The sequence below is a fragment of the Neomonachus schauinslandi genome, chromosome 11 (assembly GCF_002201575.2).
Source record: "Neomonachus schauinslandi chromosome 11, ASM220157v2, whole genome shotgun sequence".
Lineage (NCBI taxonomy): Eukaryota > Metazoa > Chordata > Mammalia > Carnivora > Phocidae > Neomonachus > Neomonachus schauinslandi.
In genome coordinates this window covers 42507112-42517669 of record NC_058413.1, presented here as the reverse complement: position 1 = coordinate 42517669, position 10558 = coordinate 42507112, and the positions used below count along the sequence as shown (strand labels likewise).

The window sequence follows — 10558 nt, the reverse complement described above, 5'->3', positions numbered from 1 at the left end:
CGGGGGAGGAGCGCCCGCCCGCCCGCCGCCGCTCGCGCGCCCAACGGACCAGGCTGGGGCCGGGAGCTAACTGTTGTAGCCCGCGGGAGCTGGGCGGCGACGCCGAGTCTCCAGTCCTGAGAAGTGCCCGAGGGACACGGAGGGGGCGGCCGCGGCGGTCCCGAGAACAGTCCCTTCCGCCGCTCTCCTCCGTCAGCATGTCCCGGACCCCGCCACTCCTCCGCCCGCGCGGCGGGGACCCCGGGCCGCGGCGGCGGGCGCAACCCTGACGCGCAGCCGAGCCGGGGGGCGCCCCGAGCGCGGGGGCGGGGGCTGAGGGAGCGCGAGCTGCAGCCGCGGTCCGGGCGGTGAGGAGGGACGAGCGAGACGCCAAAGCCATGCGGTGCCCGCAGCCGCCGGACGGGGCCGCCTCCTCCCCCGAGAGTCTGAGGAACGGCTACGTGAAGAGCTGCGTGAGCCCCCTGCGGCAGGACCCTCCGCGCGGCTTCTTCTTCCACCTCTGCCGCTTCTGCAACGTGGAGCTGCTGCTGCCGCCACCGGCCTCCCCCCAGCAGCCGCGCCGCGGCTCCCCCTCCGCCCGGGCGCGCCTCTCGCTGGGCGCCCTGGCCGCCTTTGTCCTCGCCCTGCTGCTCGGCTCGGGGCCCGGGAGCTGGGCTGCCGGGGCCGCCCGGCTGCGGACCCTGCTGAGCGTGTGCTCTCACAGCCTCAGCCCCCTGTTCAGCATCGCCTGTGCCTTTTTCTTCCTCACCTGCTTCTTGACCCGGAGCAAGCGGGGCCCCGGGCCGGGCCGGAGCGGCGGCGGCTCCTGGTGGCTGCTGGCGCTGCCCGCCTGCTGTTACCTGGGGGACTTCTTGGTGTGGCAGGCGTGGGCTTGGGCTTGGGGGTCCGGAGACGCGGGGGCCTCCGCCGCGGCCCCGCACACGCCCCCGGCGGTGGCGGGCAGGTTGTTCTTGGTGCTGAGCTGCGTGGGCTTGCTGACGCTCGCGCACCCGGCGAGGCTCCGGCACAGCATCCTGGTGCTGCTCTTCTCCAGCTTCGTCTGGTGGGTCTCCTTCACCGGCCTCGGGTCTCTGCCCGCTGCCCTCAGGCCGCTGCTCTCCTGCCTGGTCGGGGACGCCGGCTGCCTGCTAGCCCTGGGCTTGGATCACTTCTTTCAGATCAGGGAAGCCCCTCACCATCCTCGCTTGGCCAGTGCCTCCGAGGACAAAGTGCCTGTGATCAGACCCCGCAGGAGGTCCAGCTGCGTGTCGTTCGGAGAAACTTCGGCCGGTTACTCCGGCAGTTGCAAGATGTTCAGGAGACCTTCGTTGCCTTGCATTTCCCGAGAACAGGTATGTTACCAGAGAGCACGGCTTGGTAAGGAAGTGAGCGCGGTTTTATCGCTTCAGTTCCCATCCTGAATTAGCGTACTTGAAAGCATGTTCACTTCCAGGGTGGGGGAAAAAAAAAAGTTTTGTTCTGGAAAGAATTCCTAAATTACAGGAGGCTTTTTAAACACGCAGAGGTACCTTTTATCTTGGAATGGAAATGAAAGAGGAGACTGATCATATTGCACTTTTTAAAGACTTTGCTTATGCGATAGATGAGTTCTCAGGAATGAAGTGAATTATTTGCGGTTTAATAGATCGACGACTGCCACTTTAGTATACACTGATGTAGGTCTTTTTGATGCTAGTTGTTGCTGTTATAATGGTGGTGTCTCCCCAGTGATAACATACGGGCATTAGATTGAATACGTGTGTATATATATAAATTTTAATCAGTGCCCTTTCATTCTTGATAATCGAGAGGAAGAATTTGATATCATATAATGAACAGCGATGAGCTTCGGAACTGAGGCTTCGTGTAGATGAAAAGATCGTTGGAAATAATTGTTAAGGGTTCTTCCCCCTCCCCCATTTCAGTAATATAGGCCATTATAATCTTTTACAGACTAACTCATGGTCGTGTGTATTTGTTGCATAATTAGGAGAATGTTGTAACAATTTAACCTTTAAACTTAGTAATGTTTGGAAAGATGCCAAAAGCATTTCCATTTTTTTTTTCCCCGTAGGTTTACATGTTTTTGTTTTTTAAAGGAATTGAAATCCTCCTCAGGGAAGAGTTTCTCTTTATGTGGTTTAGAGAAATCTTGTTCTACATCACCAAGAAATCAGCGAATATAGTTGTTATTCATTGAGCATGTGCTAGGTGCGAAATATTACATATATTGTCCCAAATGCTCACAAAAACCCTGTGTGGTAGATGACAATCCCAATTTAGAGCTGAGTAAATTGAGGCTTATAGAGGCTACCCAACTTCACACATCCAGTAAGTGGCAGTGCAGGGATTTGAACCTAGACCTTTCAAGTTTTCAATGCTGTTTTCTAAGCAACTAAAAGGATGTGTGTAGAGGTTTTAAGTAGGAGAGTAGGAGTCTATCCCATTGGTTTTCAGACTTTTTGATTGGTGATGTGTTTTACACTGTAATGCAGTGTATTTGACACAAACGTTTCTTGTTCTTGCTACATCTGATGCTCTCTTTTCTTAATAATCTTCAAGCTACTTCACTGATTTTATGTTTAACACTGATCTGCACTGTTTCAGTGAGACCACACTTTACTTCTTGAAAAGTGCTCTCAGAGGCCGCTTTTGTGGTCTGTAGTTATTTGGCCACATGCTAGAAAGAATTGTTCAAAAAATGTTATGCCTTTTGCTTTCTTAGTTTACAGCCAGTGATACTAGACAATGCTTAGAAAAATGTGTGTCAGGAGAAAAACTGTTGTGAGAAGATTTACTGCAGAACAGTGAGCGTAATACCAGCCCATTTCATAGCCTGAATGGCATTTGGTTTGACTATATGTGAATAGATTGTATTTTTTTAACACCGGAAAAGTGTTTTAGCAATCTCATCACATTTGTAGACAAATTTCCTGTACTTAACAGTATTACACTTTAATGTATTTTAATTGTAATCTGTTGGCGTAGTCCATTGTGGCTGTTGTCTTGTAAATCGAAAATTCCTGGTCGTCTTAATCCTAGTCTGATGCCCTTTCCAAAGCAGCAACCCTTTTCAGCCTTCAGCTAGGTACACTGTTGTTATTATTGCTAGGTTGCTTCATTTATTACTTGTATTAGAGGAAAATACAATTTCACTTTTAAAAAGGGCAGTACTTTTATGGAAGTAAAAGATAAGAGATTTTCTAATTTTAGTGCTGAACTTTGTATATGAAAATTGTGAAGCCACCTTTTTGTTTCAGAAAGTGAAGGAAGACAAAAAAGATTTTGGGTAGAACTTGATACAGGGGGAAATGTCCTGAATTCATCGGCAGAGGGTCAAGGGTAAAATCTTGGCTCTGCTGTGTAATCCTGGAAGAGTCAGTGAGTGAATTTTTCTGAGTCTCAGGATCCTGTCAAGTTAGGGGATCCCAGTACATTAATTCTATAATAACTTCTCATTTTAGAATCCATTTCTTTTAGTAAGTTATAAATAAAAATGTAAGTAAAACATCACAAATTAGTAGTTCTTGAACTTTAACTTAAATGTTGAGTGTTAATACTGCTATCTTTTTTTAATTGGAAAAGATGAAAAAATACTCTGTTTTTTGAATAGAGAACTTCTAAAAAGTGTATGTAGATTCATTTTTGGATTGATAACAAAATAATTATACTTTCATTTCCTTAAGTACTTAAATGTTTTTATGAACCTCTTTGAAAAACAATTGAAAACTCATTAATAATAAACATTTTTAATTGTGTCAGAGCAGATCTAAAATAATTTTTAAGTTTTGGGATGTTAGGTATGATGTTGAAAAATCAGGGCATATGTTTGTAAGATACTTTATTTTCATAATTAGATTGGTAGCATCTGGTGTAAATGCTGTGTCTGTGTCAGTTCTTAGCGAAGGGTTTTTGTTGTTATTCACAAAGCATTTAGAGATTTAAAGGTTAAATCTAGTTAGTGCTGGTGGGTTAATGGAAAGAAGCGCTAAGTCTGTAGTACATTTGCCAGCAGTCAGCTGAAATTAATAGGAAGCTAAAAGAAAAAAAAATCAGTTGTCTACATAGAAGCCAGAATTTAACAAACTAAATATCTATGCCATTTTACTTGTGTAGTCTACAGTGTAGTTTTCAGCTTTTCAGCCAGATTCTTTGTTGTGTGATAGACTAGGTAAGTACGAGGCTTTGAAAGATGTAAGTTAGTGTGTGAGAAATTTTTCTATACCTAAAATGCTAGGTGCTTTCTAAATGGTTGGGTAAATATTTAAAGATTCTGTGGCCTTAAAGCCCATAAATATTACTTAAAGTGTTAATTTTATTTGAAAAAGATATACACATGTAGTATGAAGGCTTTTAAAAAAATTTTTAAAGTTTAAGTGACTACCCCTTTAAGGAATTTGCAAGGCAAAACCCACTATGAATTTCTTTAATAATACTTTAGTGTTTTTGATATTTATTTTATGGTTTTAATGAGTGTTTTATTCTAATTTCATGTTAATGTTTTTGTAGAAAAATATCAACCTACATAATTATTTTATACTCTATTTTGTAAATATTGTATATGTACTCTGTCATCTGCGTTATCTTTCAAAAACACAGATTTAATCAAATCACTCTTAAAAATCTCTTAGGTTTTTCATTGTTCACAGGATAAAGTTCATGCTCTTGACTCTTGCTTGCAAAGTCCTCTATAGCCTGCTTTTAGCCTTTTGCTTGTTTTGTTTTTTAAAAAGCCATCTGGGATTTACGGAACACCACATGGATTCACATCCATCCTTGGTTCTGGCTGTTTGAGGACTGCTTATTGTTATTGACTTGTAGACTTCTTTTCTCTTGTTTTTACCATTCACACTGGTTGAAATCTCCTTTAAGAAAATCTTATTTAAGATTAAGAATCTTTATTTTATTTTTTTTAAAGATTTTATTTATTTGACAGAGAGAGACACAGCGAAAGAGGGAACACAAGCAGGGGGAGTGGGAGAGGGAGAAGCAGACCTCCCGTGGAGCAGGGAGCCTGACGCAGGGCTCGATCCCAGGACCCTGGGATCATGACCTGAGCCACCCAGGCGTCCCAAGATTAAGAATCTAGAAAGTACAGTGATACATCAGTGTGTAAGCTGAGGACAAAGTTCCATTATGGCAAAGTTGGCCATATTTAAAAGTAAAAGGTGAAAAAAAAAAGGTAACAAATCACGTGAAGCAGTGATGATGTGAGATAGAATATTTTCATTATATCATATGAAATAATAACATCTTCATAGTTTGTGTTTTCCCATACTGAGTGAAAGGTAAGTAGGGTCAACCATGAGTAAAACTGTATAGTTTGTTTTCATTGTCCTCCTCAGAGGGAGGCCCATTTCAGTCTCTTTCCTTTTTCCCATTCAGTTACCATGTCAGCCCATTTCCCTAGCACATTTTCCCACTTTCCTATACCCCATCCAAAGCAAGAACAAACTATATTTGCTGAAAATTTCCAGTTTATTTCAACATAAATATATTTATATAGCTATAGAGAGATTTAAAATTTATCTAATTGAAATGTCATTTTATAGAAAGGAAAGTAATTCAACTCCAGAGAGATAGTATCGTGTCTAGGTTATGCTGTGAAATATTGGGATACAGGGATTAGAGCCCAGGTCTTGGCTCCTAGTCCCTCTGTATTTTCCATAAAGAGCATATGCCCCTGCAGTCGTAGTTTTCCAAGGCTGTCTTTAATTTTGCCAGTTATCTCCAATTATGTGATAAATGATATCCTTGGTAAAAAAAAAAAAAAGGTGGTAGGGTGGAGAGTGGTGGGAGAGAGAAAGATAAGAGAGACTCTTGATCATCTGGCTCATAATGACCTTGAAGACACACTTGGTACCTCATGTGGTTGTTTCAGGTGACTTTTCAGGATGCAGCTGGTCTCAAACTCCAGTGCCTTCAGAGGCCAGCTACATAACATATTTATGTTACATGTTGAGGAAGGAGGAGAGGGTAAGAAGAATGGAAGTGAACTGATCATTGCCTACTTTGCCTAAGGGCATTCAATCTGAACAAAACAAACTGAACAACTGTGTTAGCCAAGCAAAACTTGAGGAGAGCTGAGTTCTGAGTCATTTCTGACAGTTTATGACATTGTTCACCTTATCATATAGAAGTTAATCCACGTTTATTTAAGTGATTATTAGAAGCTTTTTCCTAGATCTTGGGGCAGAGGAATGTATTTCCTGCTGTCTTTTACTTTTACAACCTAGAACTTTCCCTTCACTATTGCTACCTAGCGGGGATCTTAAAAGATAAAGATCTTCTTTATCCCTCCTCTGTCAGTTAGAGTACGTTGTTTGACTACTTCCTTAGATTTCATACAACTTGCATTCATTGTATTTTACAGTTATTTAATGTTTAAATTTGTAAATGAGAAATGCCATGCATGAAAGACTATACATATGTATATTTTTATACAGTTTAAAGAAGAAAGTAAAACTAAAGTCATGTACTCAGCACTCATTTTCTTTGAAGTTCCCTGTGTAACCTATTTTGCTTCTCCTTCTCCCTGTGCCAGAGGCAATACATCTATCCTGATTTATTTTTTTTGCTATTCATTCCCTTGCTTATCTTCATAATTATAATCCTCATGAATGTTTCCTAAGTAAATAATGTGTTGTTAGTGTTGCCTATGTCTGAACTTTAAGTAAATAGAATCATGCTGTATGAATTCTTCCATAACCTTTTTTTGATGTTTTCTAAGATTCATGCATGTTGATTTGGATAGTTGTAGTTAATTTTCAGTGCTCTATAGAATTTCATTGTATGGCCATAGTAAAATTTATTTATCCATTCCACTGTTCATGGACCCTTGGGTGGTTTTCAATTTTTTTGCTATTATGTACAATGCTGCTATGAAAATTCTTGTAAAGGTCTCCTGGTGCATGTGTGCATCTAGAAGTAGAATTGCTGAGTTGCAAGGTACGTTTGTATTCAACTTTACTAGGCAGAATAATGGTACCACAAAGATGTCCCTGTTCTAATCCCTGGAATTTATGAATTTGTTGCTTTACATGGCAAAGGGGACTTTGCAGATGAGATTAAGTTAAGGGCCTTGAGATGGGGAATTCAACCAGGATTATCTGAGTGGATTCAGTATAATTGCAAGGGCCGTTCAAAAGCAGAAGAGGGAGACAGAAGAGATCACAGCAAGAGATGTAACAGTGGCATTACGGTTAGAATAATACAGTGTGAAAAAGACTCAATCCACCTTTGGCTTTGAGGTGGGAGAAAAAGGCCTGGAGCCAAGGAAAGCAGGCACTGTCTTGAAGCTGGAAAAGACAAGGAAAGGGATTTTTCCCTGGAGCTCCCAGAAAGTAATGAAGCCTTGCCGATACCTTGATTTTAGCTCAGTCAGACCAGCCTGACCCATAGAACTCTAAGATAATAAATTTATGTTGTTTTATACCACTGAGTTTTTGGTTATTTATTAAAGGAATGTATTCATTTGCATTAACTGCTATAACAGTTTGCATGGGTTGCTATAACAAAGTACCACAAACTGGGTGGCTTAAATCACCGAGATCCATTGTGTCTGTTCTCGAGCCTAGAAGTCCAAGATCAGGGTGTGTCCGGGCAGGGTTGGTTCCTTCGCAAGAGCTTTGAGGGTGAAGCTGTTCTGTGCCTGTCTCCCAGCTTCTGGTAGTTTGCTGGCGATCTTAGGCATTTTTTGGATTATAGATGCATCACCCCTATCTTTGCCTTCACTTTCCCATGGCACTTTCTCTGTGTCTCTTCACCTAGTTTTTCCCTCTGTGCCTGTTCCCTTTGTGTCCCAATTTCCCCTTTTTGTAAGGGCCCAGTCATATAGGATTAAGGCCCATGCTAATGACCTCATTTTAATTTAATTACTTCTGTGAAGACCTTATTTCCAACTAAAGTCACCTTCTGAGATACTGAAGGTTAGGATTTTAACATCTTTTTTTGGGGAGCACAATTCAACCCGTACAAGTGGCAGTAAGTAGAAAACTAAGACACTCTGGCAAGCTGAATTGTTTTTCACAATGCTTATACCATTTATACTTTTGCTAGCAGTGAATCAGCATGCCATCAAACTGATAATTCCTATTTACCGACTCTAATGGGTGTGAAATGGTGTTTCTTTGTGATTTTGATTTGTAGTTAACTAATTACACATAAGGCTGAGTATTTTTTATGTTTATGGACTACATTTCTTATTCAGGGATTACCTGTTTATATCTTTTGCTCTTTTAAAAATTGGGTGGTTCAGGGGCACCTGGGAGACTCAGTTGGATAAGCTTCTGCCTTCGGCTCAGGTCATGATCCCAGGGTCCTGGGATCGAGCCCGCATCCGGGCTCCCTGCCCAGCAGGAAGCCTGCTTCTCCCTCTCCCACTCCCCCTGCTTGTGTTCCCTCTCTCGCTGTGTCTCTGTCTGTCAAATAAATAAATAAAATCTTAAAAAAAAAAAATTGGGTGGTTCATTTTTTCCTCATTAAATCATGAGTTCTTTATATATTCTGGACATTAATCCTTTATTGATTATTTGAATTGGCCATATTTTCTTTCAGTTTTTATGGTGTCTTTTGATAACTGAAGTTCTTAATTTTAATGCCGTCAGATTTGCCAGTCTTTTCCTCTAATGGTAAGACTCTTTGTGTCTTGTTCATAAAACCCTTCCCTATTGGAATTCATAAAATAGACTTCTATATTGTCTTTTTAAAGTTTTAAAGTTTTTCCTTTCAAAATGTTTTTACCCACCTAGAATTAATTTATATGTGTGATGTGATATAGAGATCCAGTCTCATTTTTTATCCAGTGAATATTCATTTATGTCAACACAATTTATTGAAAAATTATTCTCCATTTATCAGCAGTGCTACCACTGCATATATCAAGATTCAGTGTATATCTGAATCTGTATCTGGGCTCTCTATTAGGTTTCTTTCTTTTTATTTTTAATATTTTTTAAAGATTTATTTATTTATTTGACAGAGCAAGCACAAACAGGGGGAGGGGCAGACAGACGGAGAGGGAGAAGCAGACTCCCCGCTGAGCAGGGAGCCCCATGTGGCACTCGATCCCAGAACCCTGGGATCATAACCTGAGCCCAAGGCAGAAGCTTAACTGACTGAGCTTCCCAGGCACCCCTCTAGGTTTCATTGGTTAGTTTATGCACCCTGTGTTGATACCACACTGTCTTAATTATAATAGCTTTATAATAAGACAATATATGGTAAATCCACTTGAATAGTTACTCTTATTCAAGAGTATGTTGGGGGTTTTTTTGGACTTTGCTTTTCAATATAAATTTTAGAATAAGTTTGTCAAGTTTCACAAAAAATCCTCTTGGGATTTTGATCAGCACTGAATTAAATCTTTTGTTGAACAGTTTAGAGATGAATTTGTTTTTGATTGAAATTTTTAAGTTATATTTTTCTAGGAATTTATTTAATGTAACTTTTCAGATTTTCTTGGTTCATAATATCTTTATTATCTGTTTAGACTGTTCAGCATTTGAATTTATGTCTTTTTCATTTCTAATATCATTTGTCTCTTTTTTCTTTGTTTCTTAATCAGCCTTGCTAGAAGTTTATTTGCTTTTTAATTTTTTTAAAAAATCAGCTCTTTGGATTGGTACTTATTTTCTACTTTATTTATATCAGCTCTTTTATTATTATTTTCTTTCTTTGAGTTTTTTTTTTGAGATTTATTTATTTTAGAGAAAGAGAGTACGCGTGTCTCATGTTCATACACAGGAGTGGCAGGGAGGGGCAGAGGGAGAGGAAGAGAGAAAATCTCAAGCAGACTCCCCACTGAACGAGGAGCTTGGAGCAGGGCTTGGTCCCATGACCCTGAGATCGTGACCTGAGCCAAAATCAAGAGTCGTAAGCTTAACCGACTTAGCCACCCAGGTGCCCCTTCTTGTTCTTTTTCTAACTTTGGTTTTTTGGTTTTTTTTTTAAGATTTTATTTATTTATTTGACAGAGAGCACAAGCAGGGGGAGCGGCAGGCAGAGGGAGAAGCAGGCTTCCTGCTGAGCAGGGAGCCCGATGAGGGGCTCGATCCCAGGACCCTGGGATCATGACCTGAGCCAAAGGCAGCCACTCAACCAACTGAGCCACCCAGGCGCCCCTCTTTTTCTAACTTTGTAACTGGGATGCCAATGTCGTCAATTTTTAGCTTTTTTAGTGTATGCATTGAAGATTATACATTTTTCTGTAACTACTGCTTTAGTTGAATCTCGCAAGTTTTGATGTGTAGTATTGTTATGGTTCAGCCCTAAGCAGTTTCTGATTTTCATTTTGATTTCCCTTTGACTAACAAGTTCTTTAGAAATAATAAAAATTTCTAATCATGTAGGCTTTCTCGTTATTTTATTGTTGTTTTCTGATTTAATTGCCTTGTGAGCAAAGAATGTGGCCTAACATATGATCAGTTTTCAGAACATATCTTCTGTGTGCTTGAAAATAGTATATCTTTTTCAATTTTTAGGTACAATGCTTGTGAGCTGTCTGGTAGGTAAAAGTTGTAAAATGGGGCGCGTGGGTGGCTCAGTTGGTTAAGCGACTGCCTTCGGCTCAGGTCATGAT

The 10558-nt window shown here is 40.9% G+C and overlaps 1 protein-coding gene across 1 annotated transcript in view; it reads left to right on the top strand.

The window, feature by feature from the left end:
- PDE3B (phosphodiesterase 3B) overlaps positions 1 to 10558 on the top strand; it is a 174163-nt gene that overhangs the window by 1211 nt on the left and 162394 nt on the right. Inside the window, exon 2 of the mRNA XM_021685778.1 lies at positions 353 to 1331. Coding sequence (XP_021541453.1) covers positions 353 to 1331 — 979 coding nt within the window. The remainder of the gene's footprint in view (positions 1 to 352; positions 1332 to 10558) is intronic.